The following is a 13304-nucleotide window of genomic DNA, read 5'->3' on the forward strand; positions in this document are numbered from 1 at the left end:
CCCATGATGACCACGAGTAATACTCCGGGTAAAAGCTCAGAATACAACTATTGCAATAACTGAAGGTGCTCATCGCAGTACCAAAGTCTCACCTACATGGTCCCCACACATATTTACTGGGCGTCACTACCTATCCAGACTCCAGGTGGGCCAATGTAGTCACAGTACAATGCTGGAGTCTACATTCAACCTAAAAGTGATGTTACCTAGGCTGGTAGAGACCATGTGAGTTAAGCTGGCCATACACATTAGATTTTAGACTGCTGAAGTGGTAGATTTTGAGAATTTTCAAATCATTGTTTATATATAAACCTATGAATAGAGATGAGCGAACAGTAAAATGTTCGAGATTCGATATTCGTTTCGAGTAGCCCCTCAATATTCGACTACTCAAATCGAATATCGGACCCTATTATACTCTATGGGGGGAAAATGCTCGTTTCAGGGGTAGGCAACGTTCGATCAAATTATACTTACCAACTCCACGAGTGAGGGTCGGGCTGGATCCTCCGAGCAGTCTTCTCCTTGCAGCGTCCCCGCGGAATCTTCCGGCTCTGAATTCACTCTGCCAGGCATCGGGCCTGGGCAGAGTCGACTGCGCATGCCTGCACTACAAGCAGACATGCGCAGTCGGCTCTGCCCAGGCCCAATGCCTGGCAGAGTGAATTCAGAGCCGGAAGACGCCGCGGGGAAGCTGCACGGAGAAGACTTCTAAAGGTAGGAGAAGAACCAGCGTTGATTGGCCGACTGTATAGCATTCGGCCAATCAATGCTGGTTCTGCATCAAACTTTTACATTCGAATAGCGGGTGGTACTCGATCGAGTACGAGTATTTCGAATACCGTAGTATTCAATCGAATACCTACTCGATCGAATACTACTCGCTCATCTCTACCTATGAACCTTCATCCCATACAACCGGCCATGAACTAACGTTGGTCACAACCAAAATAAATTGTGTCGGATTTTTTCATCCGTCTGTCAGCTGTATTAGTTAGAGGATGGGCCAGACTGACAGATCAGAGGATAGTTTGTGTATCGTGGACATGTATTTCTCAAAATATGGGCTGGTCAGAAATTCCCTTGGTTTGGATGAATATTCCTGCAAGAATTGTTTGTCTTTTTACCACAAATGTACATAAAAAATATAAAAAAATGAATCATAAAAAACTTTCTAATATGAAATACTTTTTATTTTAACTGATTTATTAAATTGTTCTTTTATAAGACTGTTTTATAAAGCTGACATAATTTTTGGCGCTTCCTTTATATTGTTAAAGATTTTATCATGGGGTAAGATCATGTGTTTGGAGTAAATGAACATTTCTTGGAGCGTTTATTCTTCCTTATGTGTATGGACCAGACGTGTATACAATCGATCGATGAATACTAGCAGTCTAAAATCTTATATGTGTGGCCAGCTTTGGACTCTTTTGACCGCAATGGGCACTACCTTTAATAGCAATAGTTTTATTTTTTAGCTAGATTATCACATAAATATATACATTTTTACTATCTGTAAAAATAACCTGGGGCAGAGTTTCCCTTTATTGATTTCTATTCTTTTATTTCTAACATACTGTGAAGCGATGCAACTCATCTTTTGCAAAGAAGAACAGACCACATTTGATATCTGATATTTCTACATATCTCTGATCGTACAGATTCCAACTGATTTCTTGTTGTTTTTTTTTACAGACACAGCACACTGATGTTTGTTTGTTTTTTTACTTTTGTATTACAATTTACTTTGTTAACATCAGTGTTTGGAGATGAGGGGCTGGAATGGGTGGTTACAATATTTCTGGTACCAAATCGGTTCAAAGTGAATGTGGCTATCTACCCGTTCTTTCTCTGGTGACCCTCCAAACTCCGCTAATTTTAAACATTTTGTAGCGATTTTTCAAATTTGTATAAAAGATTTTGTTAGAATCTCTTGTTTCTTCAGATGCTGCAATAACTCCATTCAGTGGTCACTTTATTAGGTAGACCTGTATATTACTAAGGATTCAGACAATCATTTAGGGCACAAGGTCCAATTTGGTTTATGCAGCTTTTGAAGTCAAAACTAGGTATGGATTGAAAAAAACTAATAAGGAGCCTCTGAACAGGTTCTTACTCTGTATGATCCATACCTGGTTCTGCTTCTAAAGCTAAACCATACAAACCTGAACGTGTGTCCTTACCCTAAAAAAACAACTGGATGTAAATATAATAATAATAATAATACATTTTATTTATATAGCGCCAACATATTCCGCAGCACTTTACAAATATGGTCAGTAGGTTCAATTCTTGTTCAGACCAAACACCAGAACAGGGTAAAAATAGAACGTAATGATCTTCAATGACTGCCAAGAAGGTATTTTATCTTACTATCTGCTTCTTTCTTCCTAGACTGATTTCAGCAGCTCCCCTATCTCTCTGTGAATCAATCTCATAAGCAGCAGCATGTAAGATATAATACAACAGTACTGAACAGTGTAGGTATAACTCCGCTATTCATGTGACAGTCAAGGAAAATTCTTTCTCTTTTTACCTGATTTTTTTATTGTACACACACACACACACACACACAACACACACACACAGATAAACTTTCACACTAAAATCATGCAAGTGACATATCAAATTACACATGTCTACAGAAGGCTATTGAGAAATAAGCAGAAGCAGTTGGAGAAAGAAGTGCAGACAGAGGCTTAGCTGGATGCTGGAGATAAATTAGAGCTTTCTATCACAGCCCAAGTGATTTGTTTGCATCAATGCAGTCTGGGGTTGTTTGTGAGGGAGAACGCAGATTCCCCTCTACTTACTGTGAGCAGTGTAAGGGTGCATGCACACTACGTAACGCCGGGCGTGTATGAGAGCCGTACACGCCGGCGTTACAGCAGGGCTGCCGAACACTTCCCATTCACTTCAATGGGAGCGCTCGTAAACGCCGCTGTTACGAGCGCTCCCATTGAAGTGAATGGGAAGTGTTCGGCAGCCCTGCTGTAACGCCGGCGTGTACGGCTCTCATACACGCCCGGCGTTACGTAGTGTGCATGCACCCTAAGGCAGCAAGTCTCTACTCATCAGCATAGGGAAAACTGCAAACTACAGATAGAACCTGAAGAGGAGGAAAATGCTAAGATTTCAAAATCCAAGTAATATAACTAGAAATAGCATTACTCATGTGCATAGACAAGGCAGCAGCCTAAAAAGTCACCTGAAACTTCAGGTGGGAAAGGAGAAAATGAGGCTGTAATGTGGAAAGGGTGCATCGCCTCTATTAAGACATTACAATATTTCTTCTCTTAAGTCTGGTTCATATCTGCTTTTGGTATTCTGCTCGGGGAGTGCGCTTGGGGACCTCCTGAACGGAAAACAGAACGCATTGACAAGCGGTGAGCTTATGAAAGCACACAGACCCTATACATTATAATAGGGTCCGTGTGTTTTTCACACGTCCGCACGGAACATGCGGAGAGAAAAGTACTGTGTGAACTACTTTCCTCCCCGCATGAGTTGTGTGGACACTGCGTGGAAAGCACACGGACTCCATTATAGTCTATGGGGTCCGTGTGCTTTCATAAGCTCACCGCTTGTCATTGCATTCGGTATTCCATTTGGGGGTCCAAAAGTGCACTCCCTGAACGGAATACCGAATGCAAATGTGAACCAGGTCTTAGCTTGCACTATTGGTTTATGATCGGAGGTACACTTTAAGTATTTCAGAAACTGTTATCCTTTGAGTATATTCACGTACAAGAATACAATGGTACAAAAAATATGGGCAAAAATTCCTTGGCCTTTAGATGATGTTGTCACATTATTCCTTGATGTACAGACTATAGGGTGTCTTCTGCTGTATCCCAGTTGCTTCAATGACCCAGAGGAGTCCTATTCTGGGAAAATATAATAAAGTAACCACTGAGTGTATAGAAAATATGGAAACAGCATTTCCCAAATTATTTAATGTACAAAAGGAGATAATACAACTGAGGTTACGGATACCTTACCACAATAACACATATACACATTACATTTTAAAATCATGAATATTTGTAAGAATCTTCTAACATGCTTGCTAAGTGCTTGCCTTTTTGCACAATATATTGTACATGTATATGCTTCTAATTTAGCGTATATGAGTAGGTATAGGCATAGGATATTTACAAAGAGAAAATGATGACATTTTATAAAAACCTGTATTTTCTACATTTAGTGTATCATTTCACTGATATTTATGCCAAGCTTTCTTGTGTATGAAGTGCAATGAAGCTGAAATTGAAAGCAGTAAAGTCAGTACCTGTAAGCTCCAGGATATCACGTACATCATCTATAAGAGAATGTAGGCACATAGGAATGATCCTAGGTATATATACACAATTTTACCTTATATACCTAGATGTATGTAGCTAGAAACTACATATATTACATATACTTGCATATATTAAGTGCCAATATGTCCTTCATTAACTTTACTCCTGCTTTGACATATCCTAAGATGTGCACAGCTAGATGACTATCTTTGTGATACTCTGTCATGAGATGTATGTGCTAGATTTGCATATGTGTGGCCACCCAGTGGCTGTAATGTAGATTGCAGTCTACCGAGTGTTTGCAATAATGTGTTGATTTTCTTCCATGAAAAATTGATGAAAGGTAAAGGTGGACACATCTGTAACTTGGTGAATGTACTGCTTTACTTGTTTTTATTAATTCTGTGTTACAGCCAGTATGACATGGATTTCATGTTCTGTGATTAAAGGGGTTTTTCATGTTAAAAGTATTGATGATCTATTCTAAAGATAGGTCATCATCAATATCAGATCAATGGGGATTTGACAGCAGACATAACCACTAATCAGCTGTTCTTCAACAGGAAGTAGACAGCACTGTTCTCTGTGTAGTGGCCAGACCAGGTACTGCTGCTTAGGTCCTATTCAGGTAAATCATAGTAACCTTATCTGGCCAGTACACAGAGAACAGTGTTGTCTACTTCCTGCTCCATTCACTGTTTATCAGATCCTAAGAACAGCTGATCAGTGGGGGTTCTGGGTGTCAGACCCTCATCAATCTGATATTTATGACTTATTATTCGGATAATATTTTTAGCCTGGGAAAACATCTTTAATTCCAAATCCCTCTGCTTGCTGCTTAGACTTTGGCTAAATCAGAGCAGTTATGAGAGACCCCATAGAGTAAAACATTGTATTAAACTTTTTGGGAGTTTTCCCTTTTCTTATAGGTACTTGGAAAGTAAAGACTCCCCATGTAAATACCTAAATGTATACTGTGAAATAATGTACAAAAGTGCATTTTCTGTAGATTTATCATAAGCTTCCTGCACTAACACTCAGTTTTAGCGTTATACATGGAAAAAGGGATTCAAATGCCAGACTGCATGCTTGTCAAGTTCTTAAAGTGTTTTTTCAAGAGTTAATATTGATCAGCTGCCTCAACTGCTGGATGTGCACAGTGTACACAGCCATAAGCAGACATCCCTATACACTATACTTTGTTGTGACGGTTTTGGAGTGCTGCCCGTCAAATCCAATTCAATTGTATGAATGCTGAGTTGCAGTTGTGCAGCACGGCACTACATAGTGTACAGAGATGTCTGCTTGCAGCTCCATACACTGTGCAGGACCAACACCTACCAAAGCAGCAGACTGGTAGGGGTGCCAGGTAGCTACCCCCATCAATCTGATATTAACCTAACCCAAGAATAGACTAGCAATATAAATTCTTGGACAACACTTATAAGGTACAGTACACTCATTGCTTGCGAAAAATTTGCAGCATCTTAGATACGTAATATTTAAAGGGAGTCTGACAGCAGAAAATCGGTATCTAACTAATGATAGTACCTTGTAAGGTGACTTCTACTCCTACCAAAGATGTCTTATTTATTCTGCATTGCAGCTCCATATTCATGAAAAATCTGCATGTTTCTTATGCAAGTTTAGTTAAAAAGGACTTTAGGGCATTTCTTCTCCTGCTCTCGCCTGGCTCTCCACTCTATATACCTGACATTAACTGCAGACATTGTGTGATAAAGTAGAAGATGTCTCTCAAGCAATGGGGGAGCCTGGATGGAGCTAGAGTTAGTTATCTAGAGCTGAAAGCCTTGACAGGAGAAGGGACTCCTCTAAAGCCCTTTTCAACTTATAGGAATAAAATTCTGATTTTTGATGACAATGGAACTGCAATGCAGATAATAAAGGCATCTTTGGAAAGTGTAGAAGCCTCCCTATAAGGTACTGGTATTAGCCTGATACTGATTTTCTTGCTGACAGACTCCCTTTAAAAGATCGAAAATCATTTGGTGACCGACATTCCTTACTTAGTGTCAGATGAATGGAATTATTCTGTGTATGCCATAGTAGACCTTTCATATTGGTGAATGTAATAAATAACAGAATGTAATGTTTTATTATATTAAGCTAATGGATGTTTTAACTTTTATATCAATGTGATTTTAATTGAATGCTTTTAAATCAATGACATGAAAATCTGCGCTCATTGTATGACCTGAAACCAATAAAAGCTTTTACTATATTTCTATTAGATTTTTTTTATATAACATTTGACATTAGATTGTAACAGTGAGGGGCGATAGATTTGCAAACAGCCGGTGCTAGCCACTAGCCAATAGAGGACATTACTATTTAGGGAGATGCCTCAAGTATATGGTGTTAGTATAATGAATTGCTCAAGATTCTATATTCACTTTAGTTAAGATATTCATAAACATTCCCAGTCAGGATCTTCCAGCACGGAGAACATTTTCCATCCGGCCAATGCAGCTTCTTCCATAAGGAGTACATATAATGGTAAGATTTTAAACATGAATGCACTTATGTAGGATCACTTATAAGTATGTATACTGCATCTTATTTTTTGTGCGTTCTGCTAGCAGCCTCATTTATTCACTGCCTGATGTATTTTTAAATGTATACACTAGGTGTCGCTGTTATCATCAAGCTTGAAAATACTAAAGCCCAGATTTACTAATCCCTAGGCCTCCTGTACACAGACGTGCACTGTCTCCGTATCAGTGAAAACCACTCTTCAATTCAAACCAGACACGCAGCCGCAAAATCTACTGGTGTGTGTATGGGCCGTGTGGAATTGCGGATCAAAATTACATTCGTATGCATGAGGCCTTATCATGAATTGTAGCCATTATTAGACGTCTAATCTATTTTTATACCACATTTTGTTGGTTTATTTCAAGCCATAATCTTTCTACACTATTTTGACAGATAATATTATTATTATTATTATTATTATTATTGTTTATTTATATAGTATCATTAAAGGGATTCTACCATTAAAAAACTTTTTTTTCTAGGTATCACGTCGGAATAGCCTTTAGAAACGCTATTCGTCTCCTACCTTTGGAAATGCTCTCTGCCGCGCCGTTTGTTCGAAATACCGGTTTGTACTGGTATGCTAATTAGTTCTCTCGCAGCGATGGGGGCATTCCCCAGCGCAGGAGATGCGATGGGGTCGTCCCCATTGCTGCTCGAAAACCGACTCCAGCGCCACCTCTATCTTCTTCTGCATCCTCCCCTTCCTTCTTCGGCTTGACGTCGGACGCCTGCGCAGTACGCTCTGTTCGGGGAACTTGTGGTGTCGGCACTATGGATGCGGGCATGCGCAGTACGTTCAGCGAAGTTCGCCAAACAGAGCGTACTGCGCAGGTGTCAGACGTCAAGCCGAAGAAGGAAGGGGCGGATGAAGAAGAAGATAGAGGTGGCGCTGGAGTCGGTTTTCGAGCAGCAATGGGGACGCCCCCATCGCATCTACTGCGCTGGGGGATGCCCCCATCGCTGCGAGAGAACTAATTAGCATACCAGTACAAACTGGTATTTCGAACGAACGGCGCGGTGGAGATCACTTCCAAAGGTAAGAGACGTGTTACCTAGAAAAAAAAGTTTTTTAATGGTAGAATCCCTTTAATTCCATAGTGCTTTACATTTGGGGGTTTACATACAGTACACAAAATATAGTAACAAATATAATACTAACAATGACCGACTGGCACAGTGGGGTAGAGGGCCCTGCCTGTGAGGGTTTATAATCTATGAGGGAAGGGGGTAGAGACAGAAGGTGAGGGAGAGGCTGTTCAGATGGTGGTGTGGTGACACTAGTATTATTGGGGGGTGTAGGCCTCCCTGAATAGTCTTCAGGGCCTTCTTGAAGCCTGTGATTGTGGGGGTCAGTCTTATGTGTCTTGGTAAGGAGTTCCAGAGTATGGGGGAATGCCCAGGAGAAATCTTGGAAACGGTTGTGTGAGGAGTGGATTTTTTTGTTCATTGTGCCACATTCAAGCCACACACCCATTTTCTGAGTATCCTCACCCTTTAGCATGTTGAAAAATCTTAGCCCAAATTAAATGTGCAGATTGTCCCAGAGACGCCCCACACAGCGCCAGAGATGTGCCATGTTCATGCTAGTATATAGTAATAGTAAATCTGGGCCACTGTTGTCTGCTGGACTGCACCTACATTCACATAAACATGGTAGAAAATGGCCATCAAAAATGCGCAGTTATTCATAGTTGTTTAGCATTGGAGGAATTCCCGTTTTCTCAGACACCTCATAATGTATTGAGGGATCCACATACTTCCCAACTGTCCCGGATTCTGGGACTGTCCCGCGGTACTGGTCGTCGGGAGATATGTCTTGGATTTATTAAACTGGGGGGGGGGGGCATATAAAAAGGGACATTAAGCTGGGGAGGCATATGAGAGGGACTTTAAACTTTGGGGGCAGATAAAAGAGGCATTAAACTATGGAGACAGATAGAGGGGGAACAATAAACTGGTGGGCATATGAAGAGGACACTAAAATGGGGGGCATATGATGGTAACAATAAACTTTGGGGACAGATAGAAGAAGCATTAAACTGTTGGAGCAGATGAAGAAGGACATTAAACTGGGGGCAGCTGAAGGGGGACATTAATTTAGTGTTCTTTAATGACAGGATACAGATTCATAATATCCTACTAACAGGGGTGAATCTAGCATCTCTGCTGCCTGAAGCAACTTATAGAATGGCACCACCCCAAAAAATATCTGAACCAGGGATCTTTGGTTTCATGATTGGGCCCCTCTGATTAAACTTATTGGCGTTGCCTCCCCGTTTGCACATCAAAAAATCCCCTTATTTTACAGTATAATGGCTCCTTTACGTCTTTACTGACCCTCTCATAGTATAACAGCTCCTTTACTTGCCCCCCCCCCCCAGTGTAACCCATGTAGTATAACACCGCCTTTGCTAACCCTCACACAGTATAGTGCTCTCTTTATTGATCCCCACACAGTATATGGCCCCTTTTACTGGCTCCCCATAGTATATTGTCCCTTTTTAGGCCCCACATATAATATTGCCCTCTTCTTTTACACCCCCACGCAGTATACTGCCCCTTCTTAGGTTTCCAAAAGTTTCAGGCTCAGCCCAAACCCAAGACTTTTGAGGTTCATCACCCACAAAGTACTATTATACTCTGGGGTCTCCTCAGAACCTAGAGTATAATAAGGCGAGGCTCAGGGGAAGTGATGAAAAATAACAAACACTTATACTCACCTCTCCTGGGAATCTTCATGGCGTCTGATAGAACCTGTCAGGTGTCTGTCTGATATCACATGCTGTGGGGCCAATACTGAAGCCTGTGATTGGGCATCAGTGGTCACGTCATAATGCTCGGCATGTCACTTGTAACCACTGAGGCCCAATCACAGGATTCAGCATTGGCCCCACGGCTTGTGACATGAGACGCAGGCCAGAAGAAGCCTGAACAGGATGCTGGGGACTGTTGAATGGCCAGGAGAGGTGAGTATAATTGTTTTTGGCTTATCCACCTCCCCTGGTGCCGCACAACTATACTTACTGCTTGCTATAAAGATGAGAATACATAATAGTGGGGACCCCATTTGTGTTAGTATAGTAAACGCAGTGTGATTAATGCCCTAAGTGCTAATTGTGATGGTACTGTAAGCATAGCATGGTTGATGTGCCATCACTTTGTGTTGTAAGTGGTGTGCCATTGCTGTCATGATAGGTTGAAATCACATAATATATTTAGTTCACTATAATATAGAGATAGATGATAGATAGATAGATAGATAGATAGATAGATAGATAGTTAGATAGATATGTAAAACATTAGTATATAGTTTTCAACTCTGATTTCAAGACTATATAAATAGGCCCGATGGAAGGTTTATATAACAGGAAGCACAGATGGACAGATGTTTTTATCTCTGTTTACTCTTTACATATAGTCATCTGGCATTGATACATCCAGTGAATGTAAAGATAACATACGCTGGGAAACATTGCGTTATCTTAGTAAAAGGACACACATCACGCTTCATTTCAGCTGATCATGTATTAAAAACATTTACATAGGTACAAAGCGCGGGTATTGCTGTCCAGATCAGCCAGAATCTTTACTTCTATATGTGGTCTTCTTATCATCCGATGTTATGATGGCAGGTGCAATAGATAGAATCAATACCCCGTGACCAGAAGCAGCTAAAAGTTTCACCTTAGTCAGGATTATGGCTGAGCATACATATCTTGTTCTATATACACTAGCTGATGTGCTTGGTGAAGCGGACATCCCATCTGTTACTGGCAGGGGATAGAGCAGACAGAGACGTGAAGCAACAGGTAGAAGCACACTGCTGTTGGACGTCTAGATGTGGATATGGATTCAGCCATCCTGGACGTTAGCAGGATTTTAATACCAAGAATTTGGGTTTCTGGACATGAGCTTTAGTCTGAGTTACATTGTCTATCTGGAGGACGCCTGGTTCTAAATGTCTGACATGAACTCCTCGAGCTGTGTTGTGTCGATAGCACAAAGAGAGGTGAACAATTTTTCCCAAAATGTGGCCACCTTTTCTCACCGTTTTCACGTACAATTGGTATTATTTCCCCTTGACCTTGAGATGAAGATGTTTCTGCTTCCTACCACCATCTGCTTTATGGCTGCCATTTTAGTGACGCCTCCAATTCTGTTCTCCATTTTTTCCAACTTCAGCCTGCGTCAGGAGACTCGCTTCCTGCTCCTCGGAAATGCTCTGGTTTCAGATTTAATATACCTGTCTTTGTACACTTTGGGCAGCATCTGCAATATGGTGAACATAAATATCCCAGGACACCTGTGTGTGCTGCTTCTGTTTTCATTGGCTGCAACCTATGGCGGTGGTGTTCTCACAGCGGTGGGAATGGTGGTGGACACGTACTTGGCCATTCTATGGCCTCTACATTATTTGATCTTTCTACCTCCATCAAGAACTAAAAAGTTGATCGTCTTGCTATGGTTCTCCTCCTGCCTCTTTGCTGGAATCTTGTTTTTAGTCTTGTACTTTACTCAAAAACCTGATCCATGCCAATATCATCTGTGTTCTCTTCCGGTCATACTTCTTATGACGTTACATGGTGGACAGGCCATAAGACTGTGCCATATTCTTTTTATTATTGGTTTTATTTTATGTTTTTCAATGATTTTGTGTTGCTATATATTCCTGTGTTACAAAACCAGAGAAAGCGGTTTGTGGAAAGGTGTTTCGTCCAGGGCGAGCGGCACTTTCCTGATGCATCACATCATACTAGGCTTCTACTTCTGTCCTCTTCTTCTTCTCTTGGCAGAATCCTTATTGTACATTAATGAGGTTATCGATCTAAATACAGGAATGCAGATCACACTGATCATCTGTAATGTCCTCATAGTGTTGCCAAAAGGTGTTTCTCCATACCTATATGGGCACAGATATAGGGTGATCTACAAATCTCTCAGGTTGTTCTGCAAATTCAAGCACCACAGTCACGTAGCACCAGCTGACAGATACACTTGAGGGTTAATGGAAGATAAGTGACACAATACGGTGAAAAAAATAAGGCCAAGTTGTACGGATAGTCTCACAAGATAGGAGAGCCTACCAATACATATAGATAAGTTCAGAATCAGCATTGCAACAGTGGACACTTTCTCCATCATGAAACAGCCCACCTTATCCATTTATTGTAAAGCTACATTAGTAGGATCGAGACATCACTCTTCTTCTATCTCATCTGAACAGGGGATAAGTATCTATATCTTTAATTATATTTATAAGTATATAATGCACATTTTCCCATACATGTATTTGATATTGTTGTATATTGTCCAATGTAAGCATATATTTGTGTATATTACCCAATATAAATCTGATACCATTGGTAAATTTCTGTACATTACTCACTGCAAGTCTGATATCTTCTGACATAGTCGACATTACCTTTACATTATCTATAGTATGTCTGATACTCAGCTCTTGTATTTGGACACACAGTGCATATAAAGAGTCTTATACGTATCCTATTTGATGAATACATAAACTTCTTGCTGTATATTTTTGGTATAAGTCATTTCTGCTGCACTGCATGTATAGTGGCTACTTGTGGTCCCTGAGGAACCCTGCTTTTTTTCAGGGGACACGCGTCATAGCGGGGAGGACAAATATAGCACTTTGGAGTATATCATGGAGGAATTTATATATATATATCTTCATAGGCAAATGAAAACTATATTTTAACACTGTAGATTGTATGACTTTTTTTGTTACTGTGTTTGTGTTGTGAGAAATCATTCCATTTTGGCCTTTGCATGTTGGCAGTGAATAGGCCAGTATCTACGAAGTAGAGGTTACGTGAGGTGTAGCTACATTACGTATACTATACCTATAACTTTAGTACATTATATTCACATGAGAGATTATATCCTACTCCTTACATGACATATGGAATAGTCCATGGCTTAATTCACAGTATATGTTGAATACATTTGACACGTCAAACCTGGGTTCTATAGGACTCTCAGTTTATTGCTCCTTATATCAGGTTTAATGGTACATATATACAAAGAAACTACAGTAAGATAAAGAAGCTCTATAATAAGGAGAAAAATTGGTACTTATAGGAAAAACAGATTTGTATATGGTAGGATCGCTTTTTGTTGGTGCATGATTTGCTAAATGAAAATGTATATATAAAATAAAGTATACATGACGACATGCTGAACAGATTGCAATGATAGACTTCTTAATTCCGTGATTTAGAGAACCTGTCAGTATATTCATTCTCTTATAACCATAAAATACCAACAGGCTCTCATATATTCTGTCTTGGCTATTATTCCTAGATTATGCTAATAGATTTTTTGAAGACCATGTATTGATGTACAGGGAGCTACCTTCCAAAAGGTGGCACTAGAGCAAGTTCCTCTTTTCCACCAAGGAGGTTTTATCGGCATATT

The 13304-nt window shown here is 40.3% G+C and overlaps 1 protein-coding gene across 1 annotated transcript; it reads left to right on the top strand.

The window, feature by feature from the left end:
- The first annotated feature begins 10663 nt into the window (after positions 1-10663).
- LOC142196773 (putative G-protein coupled receptor 148) lies at positions 10664-11899 on the top strand. Its single transcript, XM_075266746.1, has one exon. The coding sequence runs from the start codon at positions 10825-10827 to the stop codon at positions 11863-11865; it is 1041 nt and encodes a 346-aa protein (XP_075122847.1). The 5' UTR covers positions 10664-10824; the 3' UTR covers positions 11866-11899.
- Positions 11900-13304: the final 1405 nt, after the last annotated feature.

The sequence above is a fragment of the Leptodactylus fuscus genome, chromosome 3 (genome assembly GCF_031893055.1).
Source record: "Leptodactylus fuscus isolate aLepFus1 chromosome 3, aLepFus1.hap2, whole genome shotgun sequence".
Lineage (NCBI taxonomy): Eukaryota > Metazoa > Chordata > Amphibia > Anura > Leptodactylidae > Leptodactylus > Leptodactylus fuscus.

Bases quoted from the DNA above. Each gene is read 5' to 3' on its own strand.
- LOC142196773 (XM_075266746.1), top strand. From the start codon at position 10,825: ATGTCTGACATGAACTCCTCGAGCTGTGTTGTGTCGATAGCACAAAGA.